The sequence below is a fragment of the Leptodactylus fuscus genome, chromosome 5, assembly GCF_031893055.1.
Source record: "Leptodactylus fuscus isolate aLepFus1 chromosome 5, aLepFus1.hap2, whole genome shotgun sequence".
Taxonomy (NCBI): domain Eukaryota; kingdom Metazoa; phylum Chordata; class Amphibia; order Anura; family Leptodactylidae; genus Leptodactylus; species Leptodactylus fuscus.
In genome coordinates this window covers 98335384-98353609 of record NC_134269.1, presented here as the reverse complement: position 1 = coordinate 98353609, position 18226 = coordinate 98335384, and the positions used below count along the sequence as shown (strand labels likewise).

At 41.3% G+C, this 18226-nt stretch overlaps 1 protein-coding gene across 1 annotated transcript in view; it reads left to right on the top strand.

Moving 5' to 3' along the window:
- PAX4 (paired box 4) overlaps positions 1–18226 on the top strand; it is a 38697-nt gene that overhangs the window by 17598 nt on the left and 2873 nt on the right. Inside the window, exons 6-9 of the mRNA XM_075275856.1 lie at positions 5014–5096; positions 7897–7973; positions 13841–13940; positions 14972–15098. Of these exons, the coding sequence (XP_075131957.1) occupies positions 5014–5096; positions 7897–7973; positions 13841–13940; positions 14972–15098 (387 nt within the window). The remainder of the gene's footprint in view (positions 1–5013; positions 5097–7896; positions 7974–13840; positions 13941–14971; positions 15099–18226) is intronic.

Genomic DNA, 18226 nt, shown 5'->3' with positions numbered 1-18226 from the left:
AGTAGGAGAATTGCCAGAGTCCTGCAAAATGACCTCCAGCAGGCCACAAATGTGCATGTGTCTGCACAAACGTTAGAAACTGACTCCATAAGGATGGTATGAGTGGCCTGACGTCCACAGATGTGGGTTGCGCTCACAGCCCAACACCGTGCAGGACACTTGGCATTTGCCACAGAACACCAGGATTGGCAACTTTGTGGCACTCTGTGCTCTTCACAGATGAAAGCAAGTTCACACTGAGCACATTTGATAGATGTGACAGAGTCTGGAGATGCCATGGAGAGCGATCTGCTGCCTGCAACATCCTTCAGCATGACTGGTTTGGTAGTGGGTCAGTAATAGTGTGGGGTGGCATTTCTTTGGAGGGCCACACAGCCCTCCATGTGCTCGCCAGAGGTAGCCTGACTGCCAATAGGTACCCAGATGAGATCCTCAGACCCCTTGTGAGACCATACGCTGGTGCCGTTGGCCCTGGGTTCCTCCTAATGCAGGACAATACCAGACCTCATGTGGCTGGAGTGTGTCAGCAGTTCCTGCAAACTGAAGGCATTGAAGCTATGGACTCGCCTGCCCGTTCCCCAGACCTGAATCCGATTGAGCACCTCTGGGACATCATGTCTCACTCCATCCACCAATGTCACGTGGAGTTCCACAAACTGTCCAGGAGTTGGAAGATGTTTTAGTCCAGGTCTGGGAGGAGATCCCTCAGGAGACCATTCGCAACCTCATCAGGAGCATTCCCCGTTGTAGGGAGGTCATACAGGCACGTGGAGGCCACACACACTGCTGAGCCTCATTTTGACATGTTTTAAGGACATTATATCAAAGTTGGATCAGCCTGTACTGTGTTTTTCCACTTTAATTTGAGGTTGACTCCAAGTCCAGGCCTCCATTGGTTAATAAATTTAATTTCCATTGATGATTTTCGTGTGAATTTGTTGTCATCACATTCAACTTTGTACAGAACAAAGTATTCAATGAGAATATTATACTCATTTAGATCTACGATGTGTTATTTGAGTGTTCCCTTTATTTTTTTGAGCAGTATATATTTTTTGTTGCAGATTTTGTGACAGAACATGTTTCAAAGCCAATGAATATTGCTATAATTTAGATCATAGGTTCTCATGGCATGCCTTAGGGTATTCACACTTTCTTCAGGCAGAAGAAATCTGTTTGATCTTTGGTATCTATCTTAGAATCATTAAGAAACACTGAACAAAGTCAGAGGCCCCATCCTATTTTAACTTGCAAGTCAGATTCTAAATATAACAGGCAATGTAAAGACATACTGTTTATTTAAAGGTTCAAAAAAGTCTATTTCTGATAAGACTGAGATGAGTTACATGGATCTTAACCTCGTATTATCTCCTAGTAAATTGTTTTTTAACATTTTTTATTGTTATTTCTGTTTTGAAGGGGTACCCACAACTGACAACTTTATTAAGGGTATATACACATATTCTTTAACCCTAGAAGTAATTTTATGTATAAAATAATAGAAAGAGTATAAATACGTGCACACCTGTATCCTACACAATAGATCTGAAGTTCATCATAATAGAATTGAAATTGGTTACCTAAAGCCTCAGTGGAATCAAAGTTCCCTCTGCCTCGTAAAAGATGCCAGTATTATATATAGGCAGTGATAGATGGAACCTTTTAGAGCCTATTCAGATGACTGTGTGACACCTGTTGTCCATAAAATAATAGATCATGGTCTATTTTTTCATGAATAGGACTAGAGCAGGGGTCTCAAACTCGCGGCCCTCGGGACATCCCAACATCCGCCGTAATAGTACGGCGCATGCCGGGTATGTAAATATGGCGACTGCCCGGGAGCTGGGCGGCCGCCATAGCAGCCGGGTGTCTACTGCTTTAAGCAGTAGAAAAATAGCGTAAAATAGAAACATTAGCGATTGCTGCTTTAAGCAGTAGACAACCGGCGCTAATGTCTCCGATCGGTCCCGGGACTGATCGGAGGCATTAATCCCTCCAGCGCCACGGTCAAAGGCGCCAGAGGCGCCATTTTCCCGGCGGCGCATGGGCGCCGACATTTTGCTGGTGATCGCCGGCGCCTGGAGCAAGCTCCAGGGCCGATGTCACGTTGCCATGACAGCGGGGAGCCTTTACAAGGCTCCCAGGCTTGTCTGCAATCTTTTTTGCAGGCTGCTCTATGCAGCCTGCAAAAGAAATGATGATATTTTGCAATGCATTAGCATTGTAATGCATCGCATTAGTGATCAGACCCCCTGGGGTTCAACACCCCTAGGGGGTCTAATAAATGCATAAAAAAAATTTAGTAAGAAAAAATATAAAAAAGTAAAAAAGTATCAAAAATTCAAATCACCCTCTTTTCCCTAGAACACATATAAAAGTAGTTAAATACTGTGAAACACATACATGTTAGGTATCCCCGTGTCCGAAATTGCCCGCTCTACAGATCTATAAAAATATTTTTCCTGTACGGTAAATGCCGTAGCGGGAAAATAGTCAAAAGTGCCAAACCGCTGTTTTTTCACTTTTGATTCTGATAAAAATTTGAATAAAAAGTGATCAAAGCAATAACATTTCCCAAAAATGGTAGAACAAAAAGTACACCCGGCCCCGCAAAAAAAGACGCCCTATGCATCCCCGTACACTGACGTATAAAAAAGTTACGGCTGTCAGAATATGGCGACTTTTAGAGAAAAAAAAATTGGGAAAACCTGATGCGGCCCAGCCTCACCCAGACTCTACCTCCAGCAGCCCCGGGGTAAATTGAGTTTGATACCCCTGGACTAGAGGAACTGTTTTCACAGCCCTTATTCACCACTGAAGTGAATGGGTTCGTGAATAAAAATGGGATCCTGCTCCGTACACAGCTGAGTATGGTCTCAGTTGCGTGAATAAAACATTTAGATGGAGTCCACTAGGCTACATAACTGTGCAGCAAAAAGTTGTGGAGTCCAGCAACCAAGTTGAAAATGTCAAAAAACTTTAATGTTTACCATTTAAAAATTATTGACGTCCAACAAAACAACAAACCATACCCCAGCGATATAAGGATAAGCAGTACTGCTTATCCTTATATCGCTGGGGTATGGTTTGTTGTTTTGTTGGACGTCAATAATTTTTAAATGGTAAACATTAAAGTTTTTTGACATTTTTAACTTGGTTGCTGGACTCCACAACTTTTTGCTGCATATCGCTCCGAGCCGACGGAGACCTTGGTCCGTGCACCTGATTTGATTCTACAGAGCCGTGAGTTAGTCCGTGTATCGGACATATATGGACACTGTTACTTTATAAAACATCTGGAGTTTTCTCTTGTTGGGCTGTGTTTTTCCCCTTCCCCCATTTCCTTTTGAAATACATAACGGTGCCACCAAGTGCAGACCAAGTTCTATAACACAAGCAGCTGGATATGGAAACTTAATAGTTTGGCAGTGCCCTATCCAGTTATGCAGCGTAAAATAGAAACATTAGCGATTCAAATTTTAATTGAGATCAGCTATGGTGAAGAACTCAGTTTTAATTAACTTTAGAGCTATTTTTTTTTTTTAGGCCTGGGCCCCACATGGCGTAAACACTGAAGAAAAAAACGCATTTTACATTCACTGATTTGCTGTGATTCTAGGAAATCCCATCCACAGCTTGTGGAAAAATACACGCAGTGGACACACTGGAAATCACAGCATGTCAATAATACCTATGGAAATACCTCGTCGGTTTTTGAAATTGCCGCATTTCCGCTGCGGGTATTTTTCTTCAATGTGAGGATGGGATTCACTAGAATACATGTTGCAGGTACTGTCCAACGCCATATTTAAGCCACGTGGGGCAATGGCTCAGAGTTTTTCCCACAAACATAACTATATTTAAATTTAAGTTTGCGGTATGGCTAGAGTCTCACATGCATTGAAAAATGCCTGCAGGTTTCCGTCTCCTGCCCAGTTTGGGGCAGGAAACGGAAACCTGCATAACGGAGACACAGATGTGCACAGATGTGCGCAGATGTGAACGAGCCCTGAGGTGTGAAAGCGCCCTAATCGGTATGTAATCAGTTTTCCATAGACCTCAATGTTAAAACAAAACTGACTGCTTGCTGTCCGTCTGGAATCCGTATTTTCAGTATGCGGAAATGGCACAAACTGATTACATACTGATTACTTTTACAATCCATTGAAATGAATAGGTTTTCATCCGGACCGTTTGAAATCAGTTTTTGAAGATGTTAAATAATGATTTCAAACGGATTTGCCAAACGCAGATGTGAACCAGGCCTTACCCTTCAATCACATCTGTGTTCAGAATTCTGTTCGGGGAGTCTGCATGGGGACTACCTCGAATGGAATACCGAACGCAACTGCAAGCGCTGTGCAGCGAAATCAGACGGATCCCCTAGACTATAATGGGGTCTGTGTGCTTACTGCGCGCTGCCTGCACAAATCATGCGGACAGGAAAGTAGATTGTGAAGTACTTTCCTGTCCGCATGATCCCTGCGGAGATCTGGCGGCAAGCACACGGATCCCATTATAGTCTATGGGGGTCCGTGTGCTTTCACTGGCACACCGCTTGCAGTTGCGTTCGGTATTCTGTTCGGAGGGTCCTCATGCGGACTCCCCCAGACGGAATATCAACGCAGATGTGAACAAGGCCTTAGTCTTGAGACGCCAAAAGATACGATCATGAATGCAGGAACTTTCTGTATTATGAAACCATGATTTTGTTATTATGTTGGGTTATCTTCTTATGCATGTAGTGTCCCTTCCTGTAATCTGTCCAAAATAAAAAACTAAATAATATGGTTGGATTGTGCTCCTAGTTACAGTACGTGTGACCTGAATAGCTAGTCACATGGGATTATACAGAAATACTGTATGGATCTACTGTATATACTATTTGGCTTTGTTTAGATAGTAATGCCAGCATAGCTGTAAACCACATGACTGTTAATCACCATATTTCAAAGACCATAGTACTGAGGCACTAATAGATCCTGTCTACCCTCTTCTTTTCTATGGAAACAGAATTTCTACGTGTTCAGTATCCCGACATGGCTACCAGGGAGAAGCTTGCTGCTGACACTGAGCTTCCTGAAGTCACCATTAGAGTATGTGCATTTATTGTCTTGCCATATTCACCTGTGTATTCATGAGATGAAGGAATCAGTTGTCCATGGGAAAGTGATGAGAAATAATAGAAAATAGACAAAGACGCATAAACGCACAAATAATTGCACAAACACTGCCTGTGCAGAGACACCATATACATACATGTAAGGCTAAGGCCCCACGTAGCGACACGTGCGTTTTCACAGAGTTTTCCTCTGCGGAATTTCAGCCCTTATTATAACTATACGGACAACACCAGCATTTCCGTAGGTATAAGTGACATGTTGCGATTTTCTAGAATGTGGGCATTTTTGTAAATGTAGCTTTTCTCCTGCAGATTTTTTCTGTAATGTGCAGATGTGATTACCCACAATCCCATTCATTTTGCGAGTACTGTAAATCGCAGCATTTTATGCCATTACTTTCTGCAGCAGCAAAATTGCTGTGTTTATTGTCACAATTTATGTGACCACCCAGTGCTGTAACAAGTAAGGCCAAGGCCCCATGTAGCGGTTGATTTTAATGTAAAGTAATGATCCAGTTTCTGAATGAAATAGCTTGGCCCCAGGTACATTTTTGGAAACATGGATCTTACTGAACAAGAGGATCCTAGAATGGGTTTTGGATACAAAGCAGTGTGCTTTAGTAAAGTCATTGGACCATTGTAACTTAAAAGAGTTGAAATTATTGGAGTCTGGGGAAAATAAGGAGATGTGCCATATCAATAGTAGAGGTAAGCTTTGGGAAATGAGTGTGCTAGAGTATTATTAGCATCCCAGACTACCAGAGAATATGTGGCAGTGGGTGTAAGAAATGTAAGTCTTACATAGAGAGGGAGCCATATATCAAAATACACTTCAGCATTTCTGATGAGTAAAGGCGGTACTGTCACAACTTAGCAATATTTAGGAAATGTGGGACTGCTTAAAGAGTACCTGAGTTTTTGATGGAACTTACAAATCAAGTCTTCCAGGGCCATCACTCAGCTGCTGTCTAACCAATCAAAAGTGTTCATTTATTCTTTTTCTGGGAATAATCACCACATTTAGCTTGGTCCTTGATTTGCATTTCACTCACAGCAAAGGGTGGATATGTAGTGTAGACCTCTGTTAGTAGTTTACTAGGTAACACTGCCATTAGGCTTAGGTACAAAGCCTCATCCAATTGTTTATGCATTATATATATGCATGCTATTTATGGCATTAACTGAACAGGTCTTATATATGCAATGAAAATGCTAAGTAGTGAGTAGATACTGAGACAGTGTATGGACCTGAGGGGACAGAAGTGCCTTTGCAGAGATTTAGCTTGTGAAGGAGCTGTTAAACCTGCCCTCCTATTTCTTACATTCTTATCTTAGCAGCCTCTGTTGCTAAAGATGTCATTTACTTAGTAACAGGCAGTGGACAGCAGAATTAGAAGATAGGAGCCTCCTAGTGGCTTCATTTCAAAACAATTTTTCAGTGGAAAATGTCAAATTTGTTAATGAAAGTGATTTGCAATGATGTTCAGGATGGGGTATTCTATGAATTGAGAATATGAAGTTGCGTGAAAAGTTAGTGGCCATATAAGTTTTCGTTCCCCACCTCAAAGAGCTCTTAGTGCACATACTGTATATACCCAGGGACATATTCGAAACCTTGTAAAATGATAAAACCTTATTTTGCAAAAGATAGATAACGTGTAGTGGAACCCCAACACAAACTGTTCTGAATAAAGATAACAGTCTAGATAGTGGTGTCATTTTAACAGACTAAATGTTCAAAATTAGGGTCCATTCACATGTAGGAAAATGGTGAGGAATTTAGTGTGGAATTTAAGCGCTGCGCTGAAATTCCACACCAAAATCCTCACTATTTTCCTCCTTAGATATATTATAATAACTCTCATGAATGGTAGATTTTACTAACAAGAATTTATACCCCAATATTTCCCATTCATGTTTAGTTTATATAAAACTTAACGTTTATTAATATGTCCATAAAAATGTTTTTGGGGAAAATGTGAGCAAGTTAAAATTACTAGCAATATCTTTTAATTTAGCAATGATATTCCAAGTTATATTGGCTTGCACGGGTACTTATACTGCAGAATAGTTGCCTGGGACAGTGGGACCTATACTCTTCAGTGGGGATTGTAATGATATTTTATCAGAAGTTGAAATGATCTCTGACAGTTTCCTCATTTATGGTTTTAAAGGAATGAATTTAGTCTTAGAAGATTGGATGAATAACTAAGAAACGATGGTAGGAATTCCTTTTTAGTTGTGGAAATGATCAAGTAAATATGTTCTGAGGGTAGGGCCGAGCAATTCATCCAAAAATAGCCTAAATCAAAGTCAGCTCAATTATTTGAACTTGTTCACATCAATTATTTCAATGATTTTGCATTCATTCCACCATGTCTGACACTGCCATTGTCACTAACTGTAATCTATCCAATCAGTATTGTTAATATGCGAATAACAAATACCAAAATTTTGTGGCATGGCAAGTCATGTAAATAGGGGGCATGGCATGTATGTAAAATGTGAGTGTTCTCAAATCTTTGTTCAGTAATCATATTCAAGGTAACATGTTTGATTAATTGTGATTTTGATTTCGGTCGTAATGTCCCAGTCCCATCTGAGGGAATATGTCAGTACTAACTACCCCTAGGACTCAGTACATCTGATATTCAGTTGGATTTGTTACAGCCTTTCAGTAGAAGTGTATATTGGGAGATCCTGCTGTTATATACCTCCACTGTCTTAACCTGATGTGTATAGAACCCAATACAGAATTGTTCTTATTTTTGTAGATTTGGTTTTCAAACAGGAGAGCAAAGTGGAGACGTGAAGAAAAAATGAAAAAAGACACACAGCTTTCAGGTGACAATTTGTAGTAGGTTAAATTAAAGAATGGAACAATATCTAAACTTTATAATATGCTGATATATATCTATTATCAGGAGAAAATAGATATGTGTTTGAATAGATGGAAATTATCTGATGAATGTAGAACTAGAGGAAAATGGAAATGAACATTCACTGTTCTATATCTTCTCATATGTTGGTTCTTATTACACTACTAAGCAGTTAAAAAATTATGGTTTGCGCATGGATAGTAAAATATTTCAGATTCCATGTCATAATGAGGAAGTGGATTTAATTCATTTGATTTACAATGGTACTGGCACCAGATTAAGGAAAAATTGTGTGTGTGTGTATATATATATATATATATATATATATATATATATATATATATATATATATATATATACAGTCCTATGAAAAAGTTTGGGCACCCCTATTAATCTTAATCATTTTTAGTTCTAAATATTTTGGTGTTTGCAACAGCCATTTCAGTTTGATATATCTAATAACTGATGGACACAGTAATATTTCAGGATTGAAATGAGGTTTATTGTACTAACAGAAAATGCGCAATATGCATTAAACCAAAATTTGACCGGTGCAAAAGTATGGGCACCCTTATCATTTTATTGATTTGAATACTCCTAACTACTTTTTACTGACTTACTGAAGCACAAAATTGGTTTTGTAACCTCAGTGAGCTTTGAACTTCATAGCCAGGTGTATCCAATCATGAGAAAAGGTATTTAAGGTGGCCAATTGCAAGTTGTTCTACTATTTGAATCTCCTCTGAAGAGTGGCATCATGGGCTACTCAAAACAACAACTCTCAAATGATCTGAAAACAAAGATTGTTCAACATAGTTGTTCAGCGGAAGGATACAAAAAGCTGTCTCAGAGATTTAACCTGTCAGTTTCCACTGTGAGGAACATAGTAAGGAAATGGAAGACCACAGGGACAGTTCTTGTTAAGCCCAGAAGTGGCAGGCCAAGAAAAATATCAGAAAGGCAGAGAAGAAGAATGGTGAGAACAGTCAAGGACAATCCACAGACCACCTCCAAAGAGCTGCAGCATCATCTTGCTGCAGATGGTGTCACTGTGCATCGGTCAACTATACAGCGCACTTTGCACAAATAGAAGCTGTATGGGAGAGTGATGAGAAAGAAGCCGTTTCTGCACGTACGCCACAAATAGAGTTGCCTGAGGTATGAAAAAGCACATTTGGACAAGGCAGCTTCATTTTGGAAACAAAAATTGAGTTGTTTGGTTATAAAAAAAGGCGTTATGCATGGCGTCCAAAAAGAAACAGCATTCCAAGAAAAACACATGCTACCCACTGTAAAATTTGGTGGAGGTTCCATCATGCTTTGGGGCTGTGTGGCCAATGCCGGCATCGGGAATCTTGTTAAAGTTGAGGGTCGCATGGATTCCACTCAGTATCAGCAGATTCTTGAGAATAATGTTCAAGAATCAGTGACGAAGTTGAAGTTACGCCGGGGATGGATATTTCAGCAAGACAATGATCCAAAACACCGCTCCAAATCCTCAGGCATTCATGCAGAGGAACAATTACAATGTTCTGGAATGGCCATCCCAGTCCCCAGACCTGAATATCATTGAACATCTGTGGGATGATTTGAAGCGGGCTGTCCATGCTCGGCGACCATCTAACTTAACTGAACTTGAATTGTTTGTCCAAAATACCTTTATCCAGGATCCAGGAACTGATTAAAAGCTACAGGAAGCGACTAGAGGCTGTTATCTTTGCAAAAGGAGGATGTACTAAATATTAATGTCACTTTTCTGTTGAGGTGCCCATACTTTTGCACCGGTCAAATTTTGGTTTAATGCATATTGCGCATTTTCTGTTAGTACAATAAACCTCATTTCAATCCTGAAATATTACTGTGTCCATCAGTTATTAGATATATCAAACTGAAATGGCTGTTGCAAATACCAAAATATTTAGAACTAAAAATGATTAAGATTAATAGGGGTGCCCAAACTTTTTCATAGGACTGTATATATATATATATATATATATATATATATTTACATATATAAAGTATATATCAGTGATATTAAAGGGGTTTCTGGTCCAAAAAGCATATTTCATAGGTTATAAGTGTCTGATCAGCGGTGGTCCAACACCTGGACCTTGCACAGATCAGCTGTTACAACTGTCTCAAGGCACCGGAAGAAGCATTGCTACTCTTCTGCAGCTGCTCCCCATCCTCTGCAGTAACTGATGGTGCATGGAGCCTGTCTAAACAGCTGATTTGTACAGGATCTAGGTGTTGGACCCCCACAGATCAAATAAAGATGACCTATCTGCAGGATCATCAGTATAAAACATGCATTTTGGGACGTAAAATCCCAGTAAGTTTAAGCTTCTGTGTATTGGGTAATGATTTAAATCTTAATGTACACCTGGAGAAAAAAAAAGCTGAGGCTAAGGCCCCATGTTCCGGACAAAAACCAGCAAAAATGTACGAGCACAAATAGATACAGAGCCCTGTTTTACAAGGAGTGCACTAATAGCAACAGAATAGTCAATACATATTTTAGCACTGATGCCACATTAAAACATAACATTTATTATTACTTTTAAAATTGTTCTATGTATAAAATAAAGTGCAGTCACTATAGTTGTATATATGACAGAAAGGATATTGTTTATGGGCAATTGACCTATATTCAAAATTGTTTAAACATAGGATAACCCTTGCAATAGAAAATCACACATAGGTAAAAAAGTTGGAACAGTCTTACCAGAATGTCAGCAGGAGTCAGTCGATACACAGAGAAACGCCAGGTGGTAAGGAATACACCCTACTGACACCCTATCCGGGCCCTGGCTCCCATAGACTCCCGCCCTAACAAGGGCAGTCCCAAGCTTTCCCTGGTTGACAGCCCTATTTGTCCCTAGTTCCTACGCGTTTCCCGGAGCTGTTATGCGCCATTCATCAGGGGACTCATACAGGTTCTTAGTGCAAGGATACTGCAGAATAGCTGCCTAAATGAATAGGTAAATAGGTCCGCCCACAGTGGTAGGTCTACCTTCAGCATCTAGCATCCTAGCTGGATAACACCATAGTGACAGTGATAACCCATGTTCCGGAAACACAGCTTTTTTTTGCTGCAGATTTTGTTGTGTTGTTTTGACCCAAAACCAGGAGTGGATTGAGCAGAAGGTAGAAGTATAAGAACTTTTAACTTTTAATTCCTTTTGTAGCCATTCTTGACTTTGGTTCAAAAAAACGCAACAAAATCTGCAACAACAAAAAAGCTGCATTTCCGCAACATGGGACCCTAGCCTAAGGCTCCGCTTTGCAGAAACACAGCTTTTTTTGTTGCAGATTTTGCTACGTTTTTTTGAGCCAAAGCCCGGTATGGTTACAGAAGGAATGGAAAATATCTAGGAAGTTCTTAGGGCTAGTTCACACAGAATTTTTTGGCAGCGAATTTTGACGCGGAATCCACCTCAAAATCCGCTGCCAAAAACGGCTCCCACTGACTTGAATGGGAGCTGCTTGCTTCTTTTTTCCACTAGCTGCCCCTTCTTCCTGCAGACTCTGCAGCTGACTCAGCTGCGGCGTCCACGGCGCGAGACTCCTTCCTGATTAGGTCCATTCCATTACTCTTCCATCTTGATGGCCATGACCACTTTTTCCAGCCTCTGTAAAGATTGCAACACAGACATCTTTGGCTCCTTACTTTTTCAGGCACCTGACCACATTGTCCTCACCTACACACCCATCCTGCTGCTACCCCCAATTATAAATTATATAATATAACACCCCATAATGAATAATACTCCCAAATGCAACTTTAAATTAATAACTTCCCTGTGTACTCCCTATAAATATTTCCCCTTATTAATATTGGCCCAGGCGTTTCCTTATTAAAAGGTAAAAAAAAAAATATTGGGGTTCCAATACCCGGGACCCCCAGGATCAGCTGTTTGAATGGACCATGGTATCTGTGTAAGCGCTGTGACTGCTTCTCTGTTTATATAGTGTCATTCATCTGATAGCGACCATGTAATGTAATAACAGTCTGGTCCTATACATGTCAATGTGACAAGGCTGGAATTACATCACACGGTCACTATAAACAGACAGCGTGAGATATAAACTGGTGCCATGGCCCCTTCTTACAGCTGGCCAGTGGGGAATCACTTATCTCTTACTGATGATTTATTCTGAGGATAGGTTATCAATAAAAATGAGGTGGAAAACTCCTTAAAGAGGACATTTCATGTTTTATATACTGCTAGAAAGCCGACAGTGCGCTGAATTCATTGCACTGTTGGCTTTCCCCTTATGTTTTGATTCCCCTTATGTTACAATTCACACATTGCAGAAAAATATGCAGAGTGGACATGCTGCTATTTCCAAAATCGTTGTGATTTTGGAAATCACAGAATGTCAGTTATACCTACGGAAATGCTGGCGGTTTCCTTATGGGTATAACAAAAGGAGAAAGTCTGTAGAGGAAAACTCCGCGGACTTTCTGTGAAAAGCGCTGCAGGAAAAACTGTGATTTTTTACCAGCATGGTTTTTCCTGCAGCGTTTTTTTTTTTTTTTTTTTTGCTGCAGCCACTACACGGGGACTTAGCTTAAATAAAGCCCAAGTGAATTGCCCAATTATGTTATGCCCCTTGATTCCCCTTGACATAAATAGTGTGCCCCTAATGACCCATTAAATCAATGACCTCCCCCATTTAATGCCCCCTAATTGCACTTATATAAATGACCTTTCATCATCGTATTTCCTCTCCTAACAACCCATTGTACTAAATTACCCACAACTGCGCTACAATAAAAAAAAACAAAAAAAAAGTTATACTCACTTACCTGATGAATGGAGCCACTGCCGCCTCCTCTTCTCTACTGCCTGTGCCAGGAGCAGACGTGTTTTGTCTGCTCTCAATGTCTTGTAAACCACAGTGATTTGATCACAGGATTGATTTTAACTAGATCGGTGTCTGCAGACACTGGTCTAGTTAAAAGGAAAGCATTAATGGCAGTCCCAGAGTGGGCCCCACAGAGTCAGTGGACCTGGAAAGCCACCCCCTCTGTTCCTCTGCTAGCCATGCTTCTGAATCTTGGGCTTACAGAGACCCCAGAGTCTCTTGCCACGGGCCTGCGGCCTTACTTACCCATCTCCGCTTGCCTGTGGCCAGGAATGAGGATAGGCAATAAAATAGAGCCCGTTATTTGCTAGGATTACACCAGCAGTTAATAACCTATTTTTTTTTTTAAAAAAAAAAAGGGGCCAACAGGCCTCCTAAGGTCACAGGCCCTGTAGCAGTCGTACTTGCGCCACTGGTCCTAGCCTTGTGCAGGTGCTAACTAAACAGAAAAGGTCACTGACTACTTAGACTAGGCTGAGTTTATCTCAGACCAGACAAACACACTCACAATGTGAACAGCAACCTGTTATACTTGCAAATGTCCAGTAATGTTCAGCAATGTCTCCTCAGGAATATGTGTCCTCTCTCCTTCGTCAGACTGAGAAATGTCTGAGTCCTGACAATCTTTATTTAGGAGTCTCCTCAGCTGACACATTATGAAATGTATTAGGAAACCTAAACTTAGACCACCCTGCTAGATGGAGTGAAAAATTCTCTTTACTCCCACTCCAGCAATTTCCTGCAATACCTATATCCTAAGTATAGACCATCAATATTAGAAAGGAAATGGTGCCCTGCTGCTTCCTGCTGTGTAAGACATGTATAATTCCTACAAAAAAAATGGTGGCCAGAAGTAAAATCACAATAGTCAAACAAACAGGTTAGGTTTTTTTGTTTAAGAAAATAAAATTTTGAGAAGGGGCTAAAATTGTTTTTCCATATTAATAGCTATTTAACTTATTTTAACAGGTTCAAGGAAATCATTATTAGTTCCACATTTTGGGACTATAACACATGGAATTGCCGCATTTCATTCATCAATACTTAGTGACTTCTTTTCACCACAGGTAATATCATTGGCATAATCAGGTGCAACCACAGGATTTTCTGGAGGGGAGGAGTCCCTGGAGGAAACCTATAGCATGCGGATTGGGGAAGATCACAGGGCAATTCCACCTTACACAGTATAGTGCCCTGTCAGGATCCATTCACACGGAGTAAACGTGCGCTCATTTTTGCATAATACATGTGTAAAAATAAGACTCCCTTTGACTTCAATGACACAATGCGTTTTCTACACGTGTAAAAAATGTCATTGAAGTCAATGGAAGTCTAATTTTTACACGTCTATTCTTGGACCCTTAGTGTCCCCGAACAGTACAATGTTCCCAAGTCAAACCAGAGTTTTAGGGGCTTATTATACAACCCAATATTCCTAGGAGTGTTCATTCTCTAAATTGACATAACTGTGCAGCCGATCAACCAACCAATGAGTAAACGCTTGATGGTCAGCTGATCTTTTATATAGCATACATATATACATTTATATAGTATACATTCTCAGTTTGTAGATTACATTCTTTCTCCATTATTTTTTGTATTTAAAGGGGTTATCCACTTTTTTCAAATTGATTGACTGAGCCTATTATTTGGATAAGCCATCAATTTTAGTTCAGCAGTGGTTCAACAGTTGGGACCACAGCAGATCTGTTGTTTTCTGGCCAACAAAGATCTCAGCATTGTTGGCAGGTATTGAACTGCTGAACTTGCTGTACATTTAGTATTATGGTGAGCATGGGCACTGCAGCAGTACTCCATTCAAGCCTATGGGACACAGCTGCATTACCCATAGCCTTATTGTAAAAAGGTTATTAACCCCTTTAACATTTTAGTAGTTGCTGAATGTTTTCATTTTATTCCTGCTAGATACCTGACCTCAGCAATATCTTCACAAACTGCTTTACAAAAAAAAAGCCCTACAGGTCATAATACACTTGCCACTTATACATTACCATGAAAGGTTTAATAAGACACTTGTAAGCCATAAGAACAATAGGTGTTCAAGTAATATACATTGTAATTTTTCTTATTTATACAGAGACAACCAATGATGGACTCAACAACCTTTGGAATCGATAGAATTTCCACTTCTTATAAACTTCACCCCAGCAGTTCCCCATTTACAGCAGAGGAGGCTCCAGCAAGTAAGAGCTATATCTCTCTATATTATAAAAATGAATTCTTGTCTGTCTGTCTGTCCGTCTGTCTGTCTGTCTGTTCTCTATGCACAACCAAACGACTAGACCGATCTTCACCAAATTTGGCACACAGATACCTCAGGTGTCCGGGAAGGTTTATGACAAGACTGTCTGTCTGTTCTCTATGCACAACCAAACGACTAGACCAATCTTCACCAAATTTGGCACATAGATACCTCAGGTGTCCGGGAAGGATTATGACAAGAATCCAACTCACTCGGACGTACTGTTCCGGAGATACAGCTTTCCCAACACCCTGACCCCCCATTACCAAAAACAAACCTGCAAGTCTTTCACTCATATTCCAACTGCCATACACACGGTCACTCCACATGTATGATCCAACAGTGATATACAAACTGAGATACACACATCAGAGGATTAGATACACAGATCAACACACAGTATCAGATGTCAAAGGATTAGATACGCGCGTCTGCACACAGTTTCACTCACCAGAGGTTTAAATATGCGCGTCTGCATACAGTTCCACAAGCCAAAGGATTAGATACACACGTCTGCACGCAGTTCCATATGCCAGAGGATTAGATACACACGTCTGCACACAGTTCCATATGCCAGAGGATTAGATACGCACGTCTGCACACAGTATCACATGCCAGAGGATTAGATATGCATGTCTGCACATAGTTCCACAACCCAAAGGATTAGATACGCACATCTGCACACAGTACCACACGCTGAAGGATTAGATACACAGGTCAGCACACAGTATCACACGCCAGAGGATTAGATACGCACGTCTGCACAAAGTACCACATGGCTAAAGATTAGATATGTGCGTCTGCACACAGTTCCACATGCCAGAGGATTAGATACACGCGTCTGCACATAGTACCACACGCCAGAGGATTAGATACGTGCGTCTTCACACAGTACCACACGCTGCAGGATTAGATACATATGTCTGCACACAGTACCACAAGCCAGAGGATTAGATACGCACGTCTGCACACAGTTACACATGCCAGAGGATTAGATACACACATCTAAACACAGTTCCACATGCCATGGGATTAGATACGCGTGTCTGCACAAAGTACCACACGCTGGAGGATTAAATAAACAGGTCGGCACACAGTATCACTCGCCAGAGGATTAGATACACGCATCTGCACACAGTTCCACATGCCAAAGGATTAGATACGCATGTCTGCAGACAGTTCCACATGCCAGAGGATTAGATATGCGCGTCTGCACAAAGTATGAAACGCTGGAGGATTAGATACGCAGGTCAGCACACAGTATCACAGGCCAGAGGATTAGATACGCGCATCTTCACACAGTACTACACGCCAGAGCATTAGATACGCACGTCTGCACACAGCTTCACATGCCACAGGATTAGATACACGCCACTGCACACAATACCGCATGCCAGAGGATTGGATACATGCCGATGCACACAGTTACACATGCCGCAGGATTAGATACGCACATCTACACACAGTTACACATGCCATGGGATTAGATACACGCATCTGCACAAAGTACCACACGCTGGAGGATTAGATACACAGGTCAGCACACAGTATCGCACGCCATAAGATTAGATACATGCATCTGCACACAGTTCCACATGCCAAAGGATTAGATACGTGCATCTGCACACAGTTCCACATGCCAGAGGATTAGATACGTGTGTCTGCACAAAGTACCACACGACAGACGATTGGATACATAAGTCAGCACACAGTATCACACACCAGAGGATTAGATACGTGCATCTTCAGACAATACCACACACCGGAGGATTAAATATGCACGTCTGCACACAGTACCAAATGCCGGAGGATTAGATACGCATGTCTTAACACAATACCACACGCCAAAGGATTAGATACGCAAGTCTGCCCACAGTTCCACACACCGCAGGATTAGATACGCACCACTGCACACAATACCACACGCCAGATGATTGGATACACGCCAATGCACACAGTTCCACACGTCACAGCATTAGATACGCGCATCTATACACAATTCCACATGCCAGAGGATTAGATACACGAGTCTTCACACCGTACCACACGCCAGAGGACTAGATACATGCGTCTTCACTCAGTTCCACATGCCGGAGGATTAGATACGTGTGTCTATACACAGTTCCACATGCCACAGGATTAGATACGTGCGTCTGCACACAGTTCCACATGCCGTAGGATTAGATACGCACATCTTTACACAATACCACACAATGGAGGATTAGATACGTGCCAGTGCACACAATACCACACAGGAAGGGTTAGATACACGCGTGTGCACACAGTACCACACGCCAGAGGATTAGATACGCATGTCAGCACACAGTACCACACGCTGGAGGATTAGATACACAAGTCAGCACACAGTACCATATGCCAGAGGATTAGATATGCACATCTGCACACAGTTCCACACGCCGGAGGATTAGATACATGCGTCTATATACAGTTTCACATGCCGCATCATTAGATACGCACGTCTGTGCATAGTTCCACATGCTGGAGGATTAGATACGCACGTCTTTACACAATACCAGAGGATTAAATACACGCATCTGCACACAGTACCACACACTGGAGGTTTAGATACACAAGTCAGCACACAGTACCAAGAGCCAGAGGATTAGATACACACGTCTTCATACAAATCCACATGCTAGAGGATTAGATATGCGCCACTGCACACAATACCACACGCCGGAGGATTGGATACGCGCCACTGCACACAATACCACTCACCAGAGGATTAGATATGCACTAATGCACACAATACCACATAAGGGAGGATTAGACACACCACTGCACACAGTACCACATGCCAGTGGAATAGATACATGCGTCAGCACACAGTACCACACAGCAGAGGATTAGATACATGGCTCTTAACAGAGTACCATATGTTAGAATTTTACTCCAGGTTTCCAAAGCAACCCAGCGATTTTTCTTCACTACTTTATGTCAGCCTTAAAGGGGCAGGGCACTGTTAATAACACTGTTACACAAGGTCACATACACACAGCTTTACTTCAGGTCTCCATAACAACCGATTGCAGGTTTTTCACTGATATTCGAAATGAGATACACATGATC